Genomic DNA, 18,705 nt, shown 5'->3' on the forward strand with positions numbered 1-18,705 from the left:
TTAATTTTTAAATGGATAAATTATCATTTATAATATATATATAAGCATTTTTTTGTATTTAAAATTTTTGTATAATTTGATCTGATTTTTTTATTGTTACTTATTAGGCAACTAAGATACTTAAGTTTTGCTAACATAGTAATTAAGACTGTTTTAAGCATTATATTGTTTTATTTAATAATTGTAAACTTACTGTAAGTTATAAAATGCTTGCCAAAGACCTGAGGAAATAAAAATAATGTATGTTTTATAATATATTTACATATTGATAAAATAAATGCTTTAAATGTGTAAAACTTGTTTGATTATTAAATACCTACCTCCATAATTTGTTTAGTCAGATGGCATTTATTAAAAATAGTGAATACTAATTCATTATTTTCTTTTCGGATTTAACACATGTCCTCACCAATAATGTTAGTAGGTTAGTGTTTTAGTTCTGATATTTTCGTAATATTTCATTATTTTTTTATAAAAAAACAAAATTCCAGTATTATCTTATATTATTTAATCAAATATTAATTTATTTTTAAACACTTTATAAATAAACTATTTAACTCTAACAAGTCTCGCGACATACGCAGGCCCGAAATTAGCGGATACATCAGGAACTACTAACTGCCCGTACTTGGGTAGTGCTTTTCCTGTGCCAAGTAACAAGGTGCTACTTAGACTACTGAATGGCACTGACATATCCCTGAAATAAAAAGATAGATTTTTTTAATACTTATAGATAACTTAATAAAATTTCAATAAAGTAGTAATGTAAAAAAAATGTGTAGAATTACAAAAAGTAGTTTGGATTTCTGATATTTACTAACATTGAAAAGAACGATTTACAAAAGAACAATTAAAATTACATTTGTTTGCTTTTAAACGTAGGAGTAGAAAGATAGATGTGGGCAATGTTTACAATATTCACTGAAATTAGCACCTTATTTCGTTGCAATAATGTTCAAAGTAGCTGTATTGCTCATTAGAAAACTGTGCCTACTACACGCGTAGGCAGAGTTTCACTTCAGACATTTTTTAAACGTGTTTGTGAGTCTAGTTATATTGGTCTTTAGTATTACACAACCACTCATTTGAGAAGTTTTAAAAGAAAATAAAAATTTATAAAGTAATTCTGAATGCTATAAAACTAAATGTTAGACACCACCAACTTCCTTTTAAAATGTCAATTATTTTCAAAGAAGCCAACCTAACTAAATTAGCTTATTATTTTTTATTTTTGCTGGTAAACCCTCGCACATTCTGGAGAAATAGGCCAAAGTTAAGCAAGCACGCAAAGCAACTTTAGGGGTATATAAAAGTACATATACGTATATATATTATCTACTAGCGGTCCGCCCCGGCTTCGCCCGTGGTATATATTTACGTTTTCTCTACATAAGAACCATCCTCGTACTTCAAGGAATATAATAAAAAAGAATTATCGAAATCAGTTCAGCCATTCTCGAGTTATGCGCTTACCAACACATTTTGCGATTCATTTTTATATATAAGATATTCAGTCCATATAATTATTATTAACTCACCTCACTACAGCAAGTATACCGTCCATCTGGAAGGCCTGCTTCAACGCAAGATGTACGACACCATCGTTTTGTATGGGACTGAGCGAACATGTGCTGTATACTACAGCGCCACCAACTTTACATAGCCGAAGTGCATTTCTGTTGATATAATACAAGAAATTCTAATAATAATTATATTACAAAATTTTGTATTGTTTTTGTATGTGTATGTATGTAATCCGTCATTGTATAAAATTCCTAGGAAATGTATGTAATTCCTAAAATCACACGGAAATATGTGAAATAAATTATTTTATACTTACACATTACACATGCCCTAGGAAATCTATACATTACATTTCAAATCTCAATAAGATCTATAATAAAAAAAAAATAACAACGTGTTTTATTACAGAAAGCATTTACTTGATACATTTCCTAATACGATACTGGAATTATATACAATTCCGAGGAAAATTATACATTCCCTAGAATATCTATGCATTAAATAGTTTTTTAAACAATGTTTTATACATTTCCTAAATGGTATCGGAATTGTACACATTTCCTAGGATTTGTATATATTTCCTTGAGTTCATACATTTCCGGTAACATATGTACTAATTGATAAAATAATTTACGAAATATTAAAGACAAATGGGAAGAGGAACACATTATTTTGATATTATTGATACTGAAAGTTTTGAGGGAAAACACACAATATTTAGTGGGTACAATGAAAATTGTAATATGATGCTATTCGTATTCACCAAATTTTTCACATTTTTTACATATTTCTTGAAAACCAGGAATATATTTCACATCTATACTATTATATTATTAAAGCTGAAGAGTTTGTTAGTTTGTTTGAACGCGCTAATCTCGGGAATTACTGGTCCGATTTGAAAAATTATTTCGGTGTTGGATAGCCCATTTATGGAGGAAGGCTATAGGCTATATATCATCACGCTAAGACTTAAAGAAGCGGAGCCACGCCGGTGAAACCGCGGAGCACAGCTAGTACTTAATATACGGAATTAATTGATATAATATAATTAAACAAATATGGAAACTCACGCAAGCAACTGTGACTGAAGTTCAGGTATTCTAAGTCTCTCTTTAACTCTGTCAGCCCTGAATATATTGTTTTCATCTTCCATGACTGAGTGTCTGTCTGTTGTACATGGAACATCGACTAATACCTGAAAATTTTAACAATATACATATAACACTTATACTAACACTTCAGAAGATATTTAACATAAGTTCCCCTTTAATTATTTATTATTTATTTAACACTTTATTGTGCAATAAACCAGATACATAAAATAACAATTTACAATAAACAAAAGCACAAAGGGCGGCCTTATCACTATGTAAGTTTAAATGTAAGGTTAAATAATAAAACATTCCTATTAGGTACTTTAAAAACATACTAGAATAATTTATAAAATATCCATATTTTTAGTTAACTTCTATAAACGCGTTGAGAGTAAAATTTTAAGGTGGCGTCATGGCAATACCGTCACGTAGTATAGTAAGACGATGATTTTGGTATCTTTCAATCTTGCCAAAGAAGTTTCACTTTTAACACGTGTGCTTAGCATACACGCTCTTTTTTATATAACTATGGACCAAACGAAAATTTAAGTAACAACAATTAGTGATTGATATATTACTTTGTCAAAACCTTGATCATCTGTGAAATTCCTTCCATCCTTTCGCGTAATCATCACTCGTTCCTGCCATTTGTTGCCTGTCTCGTAATCAATTAAATAGTTTCGTAGTATGTTCAGCAATCTGTAATTACAAAAAGTTATATGTATATTGTATATGTCGTCATTGTATAATCTGAAGTAAATCAATTAAATAAAAAAATAAAACTGCAATTATTCGACAGGATCAAAGTACGGCAAATACTACGTATAGACATCTCATTAAAAACAAGTCTAATAAGAATGGTCCTTCGAGCCGAATTAAACTTCCTATAGTTAGGATAGTATTCTACTCACCTATTCGTTCTCGATATATTTAGATACATCATTACACACAAGTACATCTGGTAGTAGTGTTTGCACGTCACATAAGTTTTTAATGAGATGTCTATAAAGACATCTCATTAAAAACGACTAAAAAATGGCCTTCAAGCCGAATTCATTAACTTCCTATAAATAAGTAATTATTCTACTCACCTATTCGTTCTCGATATATTCAGATACATCATTACACACAAGTACATCTGGTAGTAGTGTTTGCACGGCACATAAGTTTAAAAAAAAAAACAACTAAAAAAATGGTCCTCAAGCCGGATTCATTAACTTCCTATAAATAAGACACTATTCTACCCACCTATTCGTTCTCGATATAGACACGTCGTTACACACAAGCACATCAGGTAGTAGTGTTTGTAGCGCAAGTAATGACTTGCCTCCCGGCGCTTATAGACACTTCAAAAACAAGTCTTATAAAAATGGTCATTTGGTCATTCAACTTTATATAAATAAGTAATTATTCTACTCACCTATTCGTTCTCGATATAGACACGTCGTTACACACAAGCACATCTGGTAGTAGTGTTTGCACGGCACTTATAGACATCTCATTAAAAAAAGGAAATAAAAATGGTCCTTCGAGCCGGATTAATTAAGCTTCCTATAATTAGGACAGTATTGTACCCACCTATTCGTTCTCGATATAGACACGTCGTTACACACAAGCACATCAGGTAGTAATGTTTGTAGCGCAAGTAATGACTTGCCCCCCGGCGCTGCGCACAGATCTAATACTCGATCACCGGGGTTCAGGCAGAGCGCTAGTGTTGGTAGCACACTCGCTCCGTCCATTGGATAGTAGTTGAGTACACCTGATATAAATATATAAGTAAATAAAAAATAATTAACTCATCACTACACAGTATTAAACAAAGTCGCTTTCTCTGTCCCTATGTATGCTTAAATCTTTAAAACTACGCAACGGATTTTGATGCGGTTTTTTTTAATAGAGTGATTAAAGAGGAAGGTTTTAGTATACCTATAATTTATTGTTTTAGACAAAGCGGGCGAAGCCGCGGGCGGAAAGCTAGTATAATAATATTTTCATAATATAAGTAGACCAATAGGCAATAAGGATAGATAATTTAAAAAACCAACTTCATTTCTGCAATAGGTCAACATTTACAATAAATACATATTATACATTCACAAAACAGCAAAGCCATTTACCTGTTTGTGATCTTTTTGGTTCAGGGAATCTATGCATTTCACTATCCCTTTCGTAAGTCATAATTTTTAGGTGTTCGGGAAATTTGAATTCTGTTTCTGGCTCTATGGCTAATGGAAATTCTCCACCCTCTGAAATATAATCAATTATGGTTACATATTATTTATATATCGCAGACAAATTATTAGTATTTCGCCGTTTACAAATGCTGGGCATTTTGTAATATATCAAGAATTTTTCGACATCAAAAATTTTTGGTGGATAAGGGGGTGAGTTTGGTTAGGGTCCTGTTTTTTCAACTACACAGATATAGGCTCACTACCGTCTATTTGTGGATGTTTGGAAAAACAAATCCTCAGCATATTATATATGCCAAGCGTTCGACGTTTGTAAAGTGACGGATGCCATTTGTAGATTTGGAAATTGTACAATTTGCCTGTGAAATATACATATTTTTTTTACAGAAACAAGGTTAACTATGCCCTCAGACTCCATATTTAACTGTATTGTGTTGTAATATTTCACATGTATAAAACTCTTTTTATGTTACCAACTTGAACTTGTTTAATTATTGTTAAAGACATTTATTTCATATATTAAATGATAAATAACTTACGAGAAGAATAAAATGAGTAATGCAATGATTCAGGTACATAGTCGTCCATTCCCTTCAGTTTGGTTGCTGGGATATACTGATACAAGGCATCTGATGTCATTCCCATACTTGGTTCTATGTATCGAGAGTAATCAATTTCTGCGTTTTCAATTGCTTTATCAAGATTTTCAACAGGTTCCCTGAAATTATAATATGGTTAAAATTATGAAATACTGATTTAAGTAATTTTAATACTATGAAGAAGTCATATAAACAATGTTGTTGCAGTTTGTTTAATAAAGTGAATAATAAGTTCTATAATAAATCATGGTAAATATAAAAAAATATGTAATGATGATTCAAGTCTAATAGAATAAATAAATGTTTGAGTTTGAGTTTATGTTTAATAGTAAGAACATGGACGTATAAAAAAAGACGGACACCGTATTACGAACAAACAACGTGAAGCCACCATAGTAAGCTTGCGATCGTGTAAAGACAATAAACACGCACACACTCTCACCATAGTAAGCTAGTCAGCCGCCATTACGTCGTGAACTACCGACTGATTAACTGCGTCACTGTTTCACAAAAAATATTTAAAATGCCGTCTTGCGTGGTTAAATGGTGTCGCAACAGTACAATTTTAAATAACAAAACACGAGGGATTACATTCCACAGAGAAGCAAGTTATTTCTTTTATGTTTTAATGACAAAATTATTAACGTAATGGCACCGAATTCCGACCACTGATTGATACGGCTAAATGAATCCTTTAAAAGATAAATTAAATACTCTAGAGGTCATAAGAAAAAATGATATTATGAAAGATTACGAACTTATATTTTAAAATATGCACATAATTGTATTTCATAATGGCTTTTTATTACTTAAATTTGGATTTTAACTGTCACGACTGGAAATTAACTGAAAGCACCATTTTCCGACCGACTGAGTACAAATACACGTGTTTCCGACCACTGAGTAGCTAGATTCCGACCAGCCAAATATTTTCTACTAAAATCAACTTTATGATAATAGGAATACAATGGAAATTCGTAAAAACCCGTTTCGTCTTTTCACTGCATCACGCGTGGACCGATTTCGATAATTCTTTTTTTATTATATTACTTGAAGTACGAGGATGGTTCTTATGGAGAGATATTTTAAATATGTACCACGGGCGAAGCCGGGGCGGACCGCTAGTTTTAAATAATATTTGAGCATTTATTATAATAACAAAAACTAACTCTATGTTAGACTGTAGTAGTTTAAAATTACATTTACTCAAACTCAAACTCATAAAATGCCTCACTGGTCATCCACACTAAATTAGAATGTCCCATTGACTACTTTGCCCAATTCTAAAATCCATTTCACCAAAAGAATTATTTCAGCTAATGAGAATACTTCAGCCTCTTTTTTATCACTCATGATGATGACCTGAAATAAACGCATGCAATTTCACTCAAGCACAGCGCAAGCAAAAGCAACCCAGTTGGACGGAAACAGGGAAATAAATCGCACCTAGATTCCGACCAAACCTACATTTGCGTAATAAAGCCTCTAAACCGAAATTGATATTCATTTTTAGTTCATTTCTATTTCATATGTACACTTATAAAGATATCACAATTTCGTAGTTATGCAATTATGTGTCATAAACGTAAAATATAGGGTTTTTAAACCAGACCGGTCTTTGTAAATGAATAACAAAAAAATAAAAAAAGAGTGTCAGTTAAAACGAATATTACAAATAATCCATTAAAGTTAGTATTGGTCGCATACAGGTGTTGTATGTAAGCATAGCGTTTAGAATAAATAACTTAATACCAAACCTCCACAAAACAACATGCATAATAGAAAATTACCTTCTTTTAAAAAGTGCGAAATTCCTTTTACCGACCGATTCGGTCGGATTTCGGAATGTTGTTATTTTGACAAGCTCCTCATTCCGTCCATAATTATTTGTCCAAAAAAACCTATAAAAACACGCTATCTTGGCATGTATATTTTAAAATTAATAATTTAAAATACCAATAAAACGTTTAAAGTAAATTAACCACAAACTTACCAGAGTATTTAGCGTAAAAATCCAAATGTTTATTTTCACCGTTTTATGTTTTTTTCGCATTCAATCCAATACAAACTACACCCTCGCCTAGCTTTTCTTGGATTGACGAAATGTCGGTTAAAATTTGAAACCCAATTTTGGACAGATGACGTACGATAAGTGATTGGATCGAAAGCCTTCAGTTTCACGAATGTCGCGCGTATTTTAAACGTTTTATCAAATAAAAATCAAAATGGTCGGATAGAAGAGGCTAGTCGGAAACCGGTGCCGTTACGTTACGGCAAAATTTATAGAAAAAAATACAGCCGCCATTGTCAACAGGACAGCTGTTGCCATGGCAACATGGCACACACACATGGATGTTTCGCCGCCATTACTAGGCTTCACTCAATGTTTAGGCGATATACCGTCTGTCTTTTTTTATACGTCCATGAGTAAGAATATATTATAGTAAGCGAATAAACTTACAAAATAGATATGAATTACATGTATACTCACTCAGATTTCATTTCTTTAACATCTTCAACACTTTCCAATTTGCCCTCTTGAAAATCCAATTTTTCAGGCATACTTCCATCCTGAGGGTAAATCTGAGATATTTCGTCACTTTGAAGTCTGGATACAAAATTATCTATAGCACTATTGTTTTGTACTTGCTTTTCTACTTTAGCATCTTTGGATGGATAATCTTTGTGAAATTCTTGTTGTATTGACATAAGATTTTTAAGACAGTGAGCACCTGAAATTGTTACAAATGTTTTAACAGTTACTCCAGACTGCATAATTCAACAAATTAAATTTCGAACAATTTGAAAAAAAGAATTCCATTAACCGCTTACTTCATTCTAATCATGTTACACTTGGTTCATATTAATAGCAAATAAATAAAAGTTTTATTTATTACCCGTATTTGATAAATATTCCATGGTTTCCTCAGCATCACCATAGTTATTAACAACGGCTACATATTTGGATTTGCGAAGTAGAGCCTCTCTCATGGGTTCCCATTTATTTCCAAAAACAGACGCGTAAAAGTCGTCGAAATGATTCAATGCTTTGTATTTGGGACCAGTTTTCTTTTTCAACTTTGCCTAAATGATAATTTAAATAATACTTATCACTTTAACAAATATTTAAAACAATAATATAATTGTAAGCTAATAACCAAAAATCACTTACCCAATGTGTTTTTGATTTAAGCCTTATTTGTAAATACGTATTGGGATATATTGAGGCATTTTTATAAATTTTGAGAATAGTAAACATCGTTACGTTATATAAAAAACGTTTGTTTTTAATTTATCATTCGTAATAAATTTTAGGTTATTTGCTGTCAGCTGTTATGTCAATGTCTGATGTCATTTGTTATTTCTGCGGGCACCTTTTTCGTTTATTAATTGATGGAGGAAAACATTTTAATAACGAAATAACGATTAATGATTTGGTGTTTATTGAAATTTAGTTTATGCAGAAGTTTATTTTCTTTTCAATTTAAATTCTATTCAAGTATAATAGTCATTGGTTTAAAAATAAATCTTATTTACCCTTATTAATAGACGAAGGTTTAATGTCATAAAGGAAAGAGATAGAAACAGCATTCAACACGCGCGAACTCTTAATAAATCCTCAAGTATTGATTTGTTTACAAGGACTGGAATGGGAGAGTAGAGACTTGGATATTGTGTTCTATATTATGTATTATGTAGATATCTCAACCTTGTCAAAACTGAAAACGATTCGGAGATAATACTCAAGGCTTAATTACTGCTTTCCGTGTTGAGGTGTTTATCAGCCAATCGTACCAGCTAAACTTGCGCCCCTGGAAGTTTTAGGGAGCTTTAAGCTTTAATTACTGCACGAAGCGATTCGTTTTATCGATCACATAGTCCTTCCGTGCTTCGATACACTGGATATACGAGACTGTAACTCGATAAGGATCAAAAATGTGCGGCAGATCCACAATGTGTGTCAGTAGAATAATACACGCGGGTAACAGGTGAGTTATATTTTGAATTAAAAATGCGTCACTGTATATATTGAGTGGTGAATTTTCATTTTTAACGTCGTAATTTGTTAAAGATTCGATGGCACGTGTCGCACGATGGAAAACGTTATGATTGAAAATTAAGGCGTATTTTCAAGAACGACAGTCATGTATGGGACGTTGAGATTTGTATGGTTGGCGGGTAATACGGAATGGACGGTGGGAAGTTGGAGGCACTGCCTCCTGGGTTGGTACACTTGGACACAGTAAGAGCTTTGCACCAGACTGTGGTATCCCTGCGGACTGCATTGGAATTGTCTAAAAGTGAACTCAAGGAATTGAAGGAAAAGTACAAAGAGCATTCACGGTGTTTAGAACACAGTGATATTATTGAAAAGCTAACTATAGAAAATCATATTTTGAGAAGGAAAATTATTGATACTAATGGCTATGACAGTCCTCAGCATTTAGATTTGGAAGGTGCACATAGCCCTGACAAGAGTTTCACAAAGGAGAGTTATAGTGAAGTTTTAATAAAAACAGCTACTACTGAAAATGATACAGAAGAGGACCAAGAAGGTGACCCTGTGGCACCCCAAAGTGATTTAATCACTAAGAAGTTGGAAGAGATTATTGAAGAACCTTCTGTGACATCAAATCAATCAGACTCAGAAATTGCTAAAGAAGAATCTCAATTGAGATCTGAAGCTGACTTTGTACAAGATACAGATAGTCTACCAAATTTTAAGACTAAGTTGGAACTGCTGTCTAAATTTGATGTCAAAATTAAAGTAAGAACTATAAAGGAAGGTACTGTACTTTCCAGTACAACATCAGATACTGATTCAACTTTGGATGAGAAAAAAGATAATAAAACCAGTACAAAAGAATTTGAAGAAACCAGAGAACACTTTGAGAATATTGAAAACACAGGTGATACAGTTAATATAAAAACTGTTTCTAGTGAAAATATCAAAATGGCTGTGCCAAGTGAAGCTGAGAACAAAACTGATAAGTTTGATGTGCAAGTGAAAATAACATCAGAGGACAGTGTTGTTGTTAAAGAAACTATAGAGAGAGTGCGGAAGAGGGACACTTATAACTTGGATGTTGATAATCTAAGTCTTAGGTGTGTATTGTTTTTACTTTACTTTCTGTACTTTTGCCATTTTTGCCATTTTAAGTATAACTCTATCTTATTAAAGAGAAGATATTCTTTGAGAAATGTTCTTCATGTGAATAATGTTATTCATTAATATTTGTTGCCTATTAATAATCTATTATATTTTTCTTTGAATTACTTACTCCTTGTATTTTAGTCAAGCAACCATATACTGAAGGGGAAAATATAATTTTAAACATTTTTAGAACAAAGCTTTTTATAGTGTGAAATTCTATACATATGATAGTGTACATAGAAATTTCTATTTACATATAAATAAAACTTAAGACTACCCACAAAAACGTAAAAAATATTTTTTCTAAATACCAAGGTCGATGTCGGAAGGTGACAATTCAGTGTTCTCGGAATGCAATCCAAGGGAACGGAGCGGGGAAGCAGACGACAAGCAAGACGATAACGCCAGTGGGAATGAGTCGGAGGAGGTCGACGATATAGAACTTATATTTACTACAGATGAGTCGAAAGATATGAGCAACTTACAGGTAAGTTAAATAGTGTTTTTAATGGTGTTACTGTTTAACATTGGAATGTTATATTGTACACTAGCTTCCGCCCGCGACTCCGTCCGCGCGGATGTCGGTCTTCGCGTGGATGGTTTATTTCTCCATTTTGAGTAACTCTGACAATGACATCTTATAAATATATCTATTGGACCCAAATACGTCTAGGCCTATAATAATACGCAACGTGTTCGCGGTTCTACAGAACAACGTCTATGGATAAAACTGAAAAATTAAGATTAATTTTTTTTCTAAGTATTTTTCCAGGATAAAAAGTATCCTATTTTACGCCCAGGATAATAAGGTATAATTATACCAAGTTTCATCGAAATCGAACCGGTAGTTTTCACGTGATGTCTTCACATACAGACAGACAGACAAAAATTTTTTTAATCACATATTTGGGTTTGGTATCGATCCAGTAACACCCCCTGCTATTTATTTTTTCAATATTTTCAATGTACAGAAATGACCCTTCTACAGATTTATTATATGTATAGATGTTAGTTTGTACATGTATGGCGTGAGCGTAGAAGTTGGGAGTTATGGGTTCGGGATAGATGGTTTTTCTGGGATCTGGATGGTTTTACAGTCAAAAAATTATAGTTGCCAGATGAATGTATTGTTATCAGTTAGTAAGTACGAAAATTTGTGAGGATGGATGTTTGTTACTCTTTCTATACTCGCTATAGAAATACTTGAAATTTCAGGGTAAAACAGGGCGGCACAGTTAGTTATCTATATATGTATTTAAATTAAGTTTCTAATGCAGATTACTCGAATCTATGTTTTATCGCGATACGTGCACTGAATCGCAGACGAGAGCCATTATTCTGAGCAAGCGATTTTCTATTAACTTTGGAATTGTTTTGTATTGATTTTCTAAATGAGTAATTATGGACTCTTGATTGGCACCATTATTTTGCGTGATAGATATTGTGGTAAAGTTTCGATCACCAGGCTATTATTTAGTATAGATGAATTGTGGTTAAAAGTTATTAGGAGTAGCAATGAAAACTGTGGTTTCAGCCATTTATGGTGTTGCTAAATAAATTTGATATCGAGGTTTTTGCATTGAACATACACAAGATACATACATTTTCATATTCTGTACTCATAGCATAATAACTGATAATTATACCTACCAAATTCATAGATTACGTATCTATTAGTATCGTAACTAAGTATACATAAATTTTATTTTTAAAGGTATAAAATAAATATAGGGTTTCTTGGTAAACCAATATTTTAATAGCAAATAAACAAATGTTTATATAAACAATCGCAAGTAAAACTACAGAAAATTAACCTTCGTTTCTTTTAAACGCTAATGAACATAAAGTAGCTGTTAAACCACTAAAAAGTACTTTCATTAAATGCTTCGTACCTAAGTGGTATTTATCACGTAATCGCTTTTGCGGCTCAAAGCTTCGGTTTCAATTATTTGTGAAAAGCTTAGTATCGGAAATCGGTTTAATTATGTCGATATCGGCATTTCCAAACGATATTGTCAGACTCAATCATTCCACAGTTCATTTAGCTTGCTCGCTGAGTCAAATATCGCTTTGATCATGTACCGAAAGAAATATAATATATTCTGCCTATAATACTCATAAATATACCTAATATTTGCTAACAGTCGCTCGGTATACATATAAACGTAAAAATAAATATTGGTTTCTTCAATGTTTTTCTATGAAACCAATATTTTAATATTAATTCATTATATTATTCAGATTTTTGCTGACGCCAAATGCCAAACAATATTAACAAAAAAACATGCCCATTTCTCCTAATAGATAAAATCATAAATTCTCATGCCAGGCAAAGAAAACAGCGGAAGGAAAATCCGTTGTTCATTTTTAAATCACTTCGAAATAGAGTATCGAAATGCTATAACTACCCATAATTTACAGTTTTCAATTGTCAAGTGGTTAGGTTTGCGTGTGCAAACGATATCATTCAGAAGTATGTGGAACCCCAATACGCTCACGTCGTAAATTCTAAACTTCAATTGCATGTTCTGTTCAAGTGAATGCCATTGGAACTGTACGCGAATACGACTTTGGCTTGAATATTTATGTATACTCGAGTACTCGTTGTTTGTTTAAGCGTACTTGCTGAGTTCTGCTTTATTACCAACAATTTTGTTTTGTGTATGAATAATTTACGTAAGAAAGATACTGAAGGCCTTTTTGACTCATCTTGAAGATTCGAGAAGCTTTGTGTTCCACAAAGTTTCTTTAATCAAACACAAAGCTAATAAGATCGTTCAATCAATTGCCCTCTTCCCAGGAGGACCTGGTGTCTATACGAGAGACGGATCATTGGACTCCAGGGTCGGGCTCTACAACTCATTCGACACCAGTTCTTATCAAATTCCACACTCTGGACCCAGATTTCCAACCTGGCCAAAAACTAACTCCTATTAAAAGCCACGAAAACATTCGCCACCAAATGAACGACCCGTCTTTAAAAGTAAAACGGGTTTCTTTGCCCAATGACAAAGAAATAAAACACGCTGGATACAAGGGAAGTCTGGATCTTCCTGGACGTGGAATTCTGAAGAGTTTCAGCAATAAGTCGGACAATATGCTGTATAGGAGAAGTCCTAACACAAGCACTAGGAAGTTGGACAGTGTGGATAGTTTGACCGGGGAATATAATCGAGGAATGAGCCTGGATAATACGAAGTCGTCTAGTTTCGAGCTCGGATCGAGCATGGACATTTTGCACAGGGAAGCGAGTGTGGACAGCTTCCATAGATCCAGCAGATTTGATCACAGGTTCTCTGTGTTTGCTGAAACTGATATATCCAAATGCGGTATATCTGAAGATGACCTCGTTGCAAATATAAATGCAAGGAGGAATACGTGCCCTAATCCTTACCAGTATAGGTAAGAGTTATTGATTTCCTATTAAGTCTTTTTACTAATGATTCATACATTTAAAAGATTCTACCTTCCTTTTAATCTGATTCTAATAAAACAATTATCATATTGAAAATATTAAAAAAAAAAAAATTCTATTAAAATGGTTCTGTAGAGTTTAAGCCATTTTTATTTGATTCATGTATAACAATGAAATGAAAACACATTGAAAAATTCAGACGTAAGTTAAAATTAATTGTATAATGTTCATATGCTAATTATTCCTTCTCTAGGCCACTACCATCTCGTCTAGGGTCCCGCGGTCAGAAGCCGGTATCAAGCCGTATTCGGCCAATACTACGTGAGAGCTGCGGTTCACGGCGAGAGGGTTCCGCACAAACAGACATGTCCGCTTTGCCACAGAAGTGGACTTCTGATGGATATCTTGCTTATAAGGTCAGTTTCAAGAGTTTTTATACTTCCACAACGATCTGATCTTATCGTATGTAGATGCTAAATTGAATATGGTTGCAAAAAATATTATTGCAATATACTTAAAACCTGATGAATTCAAAACCAAATATATTTGTCGCAGGCAAATTGAATACTGCAACTGTAATTAAGAATTCGTCAGTTGTAGTAAATTAAATAAATTTAATTTTAAACATAATTAGGAATACAGCCATGGTTTTCGTTATAATCTGACCTGAGATATTCTAAATTAATATTTTTTTTGTTTAATTTACATTTATTCGTATTATTCATACACAGATGTCACCACCGCAAACAAGCGCGGCGCCGACACTACCGCACCGCTCGAGCGGCGCGCGCCGACTGACTGTGCCCGACACACCGCCGGTACAACGCCGCTCTGATGAAGCGAGACGTGTGCTGCTGAGCGATATTGGTACGTATTGTAAGGGCGTATTCAGAAAGAAAGCTTGAAACTTATAAGCGCTTATCGGCGCTTGTCAACGCTGGTTCGTTCTACACAAAGGAAGCAGGTTGAAGCAGACCAATACAAATTTTATATGGCAGCGCCCAGCGCTGACCAGCGCTTGTTGATGCTTGTCGGAACTTGTCGGCGCCGATCAGCGCTTATCGGCGCGTGTTCATATATTTTCCTGCGCGGGAAACCAGCGCCGACAAGCGCCGATAAGCGCTTATAAGCGCTTATAATTTTCAAGCTTTCTTTCTGAATACTGAAGGGGATAGATATCAAGTTAAACACTTGAGGATGTGGTGAGGTAATATTTTTCTACTACCTTCTTTGCTGCAAAATCTTTCAACTACCGTCATGTTAGACAGTATTGTTCATATTTGTAAAGGAAATTTTTTAAACTTTTTTTTTATAATAGAAAGTTTGATGTAAAAGTCGATGTGAAATTCCGTTTTTCGTTAGTAGAATTTGAGGGTACCTATGAATTTTATATATTGACACTACTTAATCGTACCTACCAAATTATTATAGATAGATTAATTGGCATGTTACATGATTAAAAAGTCTATTGTATTTTTTTTGATATCAGGTTTCACCTCGATGGTGCCAGAGTTATCTCGTTCAGCGGAACCGCTGTGGACTCTGCGGAGGCAGCAATCTTCTCAGGATAACAGGTATTTACATTTGCTCCATTTTTTGTATGTTTGCTTAAAATTTTATTATGTTTAATTTGTAATTGGAAAATTGAAATGTATGTGACAATATGAATGTAATTTAATCCGTCAGTCCTCGGATCACAGACACAATAGAAAATCTATTGTGTCTCGGCCCGATCGGGCCGCTCGGTGGTCAATGGGTTAAGTATAATATTGTATTGCAATACCTGCATAAGGTTTCTAATATGTAAAATGTATTAGTATGCGAAAAATTATTTGATTTGATTTGATTTGAAATTTCCTTATGTTTTTGGCGATAGTTTTCTCGGTAAAAGGTTATTAAATATCTTTCACTGTTATGTGTTTATTTTTTGCAAAATATTTGTTTAAGGTGAAATAAATTATTTGTAAAATAGCTGCAAAAGTATTATCATAAGCCAAAGTAATATATAGTTACAAAAAAGTATAATTTATTGCTTTAAATTTTTTGTCATTAGATATTCCCGTGGTTCGTATCGCTCGCCCAGTACGAGTGTGGACAGAAGCTCGGAGTTTACTCAAACTGGCTATATGCAGCCGTCGAGAGGTTTGTTTCTTATATATTAAAAATAGAACTAGTATAGGATTATATTATCTGTGGTAATAGTCGTATCATAAAAACTTGTTTTACTAAAAAAAATACAAATGATTTTGTAAATTTTTTACAATTTGTAAACATAAAAAAATCATAGCTTTTAAAATTTTTCTGAGAATTAGAAACTAATACTAACAATTTATAGGATCTTAATTGTTGGGCAAACTTGGCATTTCTTAGCTTAATTATTAGTATTCATTATTATTTTTAACAAAAAAATAAATAATTATGTATTTGTGACAGAGAGCGTATGGCGCGGTTCTTTACCGGATGTTCGACGTGACGATACAGAGACATTACTGCACGACTCGGAGGTTTACTTGCGTCGCTCCATCGACAATTTGCGCTCTACCTCCCTTGACTGTAAGTCTATTTTTGCATAGCATTTTGTAACCATGCGATTTAAAATTTTTCGATGAAGAAAATTGCTTTGAAAATTGCGAATCATCCGTACATCTAACTGAACTATGTAGTATGAATAAACTTAACATTATGTAGAATGTTGTACGATTGCACAATTACGTTCTGTTATTTATGTCAAAACATATTTCTATCCCTTTCCCTTACAGTGGAAACGCCATTAGACAGAACGGGACAGCCATACATCCCGGCTGAAGCTCGTCAATTGCGTTTGGGACACGCGGTCAAACTTATTACTCCACAGGGCAGATTGGCTGTGGGCAGAGTTCGGTAAATATGTATATCTTAATCATATCAGATCACAGAATAAATGTAAATAAACATTAATGTTTTGAAATATATGTAATGCCTTTACTTATCATCGTTTTTCCAAACTATTATTTATTTTTTATTAGCGTTGCAATACTATGACAAAATATTCAATAATCTATTGAGCTCAAATCACAATTATATCCTATTTCCACGTTTAGTTGCTGCTGTTATTTTTATTCTATTTGTATTAAATAAATGTATCATATTTTCTACCATACCAAATTTCTGATAATGTCATTCGCTAGTTTTCGTAGTAAAATAGCAACAGACATCTTTATGTCTCTTTAAATTAACCCGCTTACAAAAATTTCAACTTAATATGTAAATTTCAGATACGTAGGCATAGCCGGGGGCACAGCAGCTAACAGTGGAATAGTGGTGGGAGCGGAATTTTCTATCACAGAATATCCAGGGTTACCCCGGAACGACGGCACTTACAAGGGTCGGAGATATTTCCTCACTCCGCCACAAAATACTGCAGTTTTCGTACCTTTCTCCAAAGTGGTTATGGCTTGGGCCAACTAAAAAAAACTTTATTAACAAAAATTGAATTTTCGGCTCGAAGGACCTTTTTTCGAGACAACTATTGACAAACTATTAAATTGCACTTTTTCGGCTCGAAGGAAAATTTTTTCGAGTCAGATTGACTACATGTTAAAATTGTTCGAGAAATAATCTCGATGTGACGTGGATTTGATTATCATAAGTCGTAAGTAGTATTAATATTTTCAAGTATCTAAATGTAAATAAATGTAATGGAAGTTGTTAAAATTGATGTATTTAGGATTTTTTGCTCACAGTAGTGCAATAAGGCCTAAGGATAATCTTCGTGGTAATAGAGGAAGGAATTGATTAACTTGAAGAAAATATTTTAATAAAAATATCAATGTAAGTTTTACACTCTTTAAGGAGGTATTTGGTTGAAATAAACTGGAAAACATTTTCTAGCACACGTATTTAAAAATAACAGAAAGGGAAAAATGGTCCCTTGTTAAAATAATTAAAAGGAAGGTGTTTCAGAAATTGGTTCTTACTTTACCCATTGTACACTACGTATAAATAAAACATTATCGTTTCTTATTATAAAAATTTAATATAATCAATAAATTCAAATAACAGAAAAAAACGTCATTTAATATCCATGTTTATTTAATTTCAAAATTTTGAAACGAAAAAACATATCACATATGCGTGAAATGTCATTTTGACAGTAAATATTTTTTTTATTGTACGATTTATTTTATTTAATGTAAAAACTATTAATTAAATACAATATACATATGTGTTTATTATGAATTTGTATTATACGATTTTTAATTGAACTTTAGTGAAAAAATTACGCAAAATAAATATAAAAAACCGTTATAATTGGATGTTCTAAATAAGTGTTCAATGTTTAAATGGGCTAGTTATATACATAGACGTATGTATAAATATATGCCGTGAATTATTTATTGCGGGTAAGTGTATTGAAAAAAAGTGAATTTTATTCATTGATTTTTATACATATATTACAAAATTTTATCAGTGCTGCAAATTGATAAGTAAACTGTGTAAAAAATATGCATGTACTTAATGTAAGTTTATCGTTTTGGGGAATTTTTATAATTCTATTTGAAGATATATGAGTTAATTAGTAACTACCCGCTATAATTTGTCTTTTTCCTTCGTATTTACTGAATATGGAGAGTAAATGGATGTTATTGGTGTTTTTAATATATTTTACCTTTTACGTAGGTATATTAAACTAGTGCATAAATTCTGTGTACTTGTAGAATGAATATTAAAATTAGTATGGTTA

General features: G+C 32.7%; 2 protein-coding genes across 2 annotated transcripts; one reads left to right on the forward strand and one right to left on the reverse strand.

The window, feature by feature from the left end:
• Nucleotides 1–486: 486 nt before the first annotated feature.
• On the reverse strand, nucleotides 487–8,739 carry l(2)10685 (5-methylcytosine rRNA methyltransferase l(2)10685). Its single transcript, XM_090111776.1, has 10 exons — nucleotides 8,585–8,739; nucleotides 8,310–8,496; nucleotides 7,904–8,144; nucleotides 5,353–5,531; nucleotides 4,739–4,867; nucleotides 4,197–4,380; nucleotides 3,197–3,317; nucleotides 2,595–2,719; nucleotides 1,539–1,676; nucleotides 487–697 (listed from the first exon to the last, which is right to left on the reverse strand). The coding sequence occupies exons 1-10, from the start codon at nucleotides 8,669–8,671 to the stop codon at nucleotides 550–552; spliced, it is 1,539 nt and encodes a 512-aa protein (XP_089967902.1). The 5' UTR covers nucleotides 8,672–8,739; the 3' UTR covers nucleotides 487–549.
• A 141-nt stretch (nucleotides 8,740–8,880) lies between these two features.
• On the forward strand, nucleotides 8,881–17,481 carry LOC149901358 (uncharacterized). Its single transcript, XM_090111936.1, has 10 exons — nucleotides 8,881–10,518; nucleotides 10,883–11,054; nucleotides 13,368–13,969; nucleotides 14,236–14,398; nucleotides 14,714–14,849; nucleotides 15,472–15,556; nucleotides 16,036–16,124; nucleotides 16,416–16,535; nucleotides 16,742–16,862; nucleotides 17,237–17,481. Exons 1-10 carry the CDS (start codon nucleotides 9,602–9,604, stop codon nucleotides 17,427–17,429), a joined length of 2,598 nt encoding a protein of 865 aa, XP_089968062.1. The 5' UTR covers nucleotides 8,881–9,601; the 3' UTR covers nucleotides 17,430–17,481.
• Nucleotides 17,482–18,705: the final 1,224 nt, after the last annotated feature.

This window comes from Colias eurytheme, chromosome 17, assembly GCF_061535395.1.
Source record: "Colias eurytheme isolate Ceu_HAF_F1 chromosome 17, ilColEury1 Martin Lab GWU primary, whole genome shotgun sequence".
Lineage (NCBI taxonomy): Eukaryota > Metazoa > Arthropoda > Insecta > Lepidoptera > Pieridae > Colias > Colias eurytheme.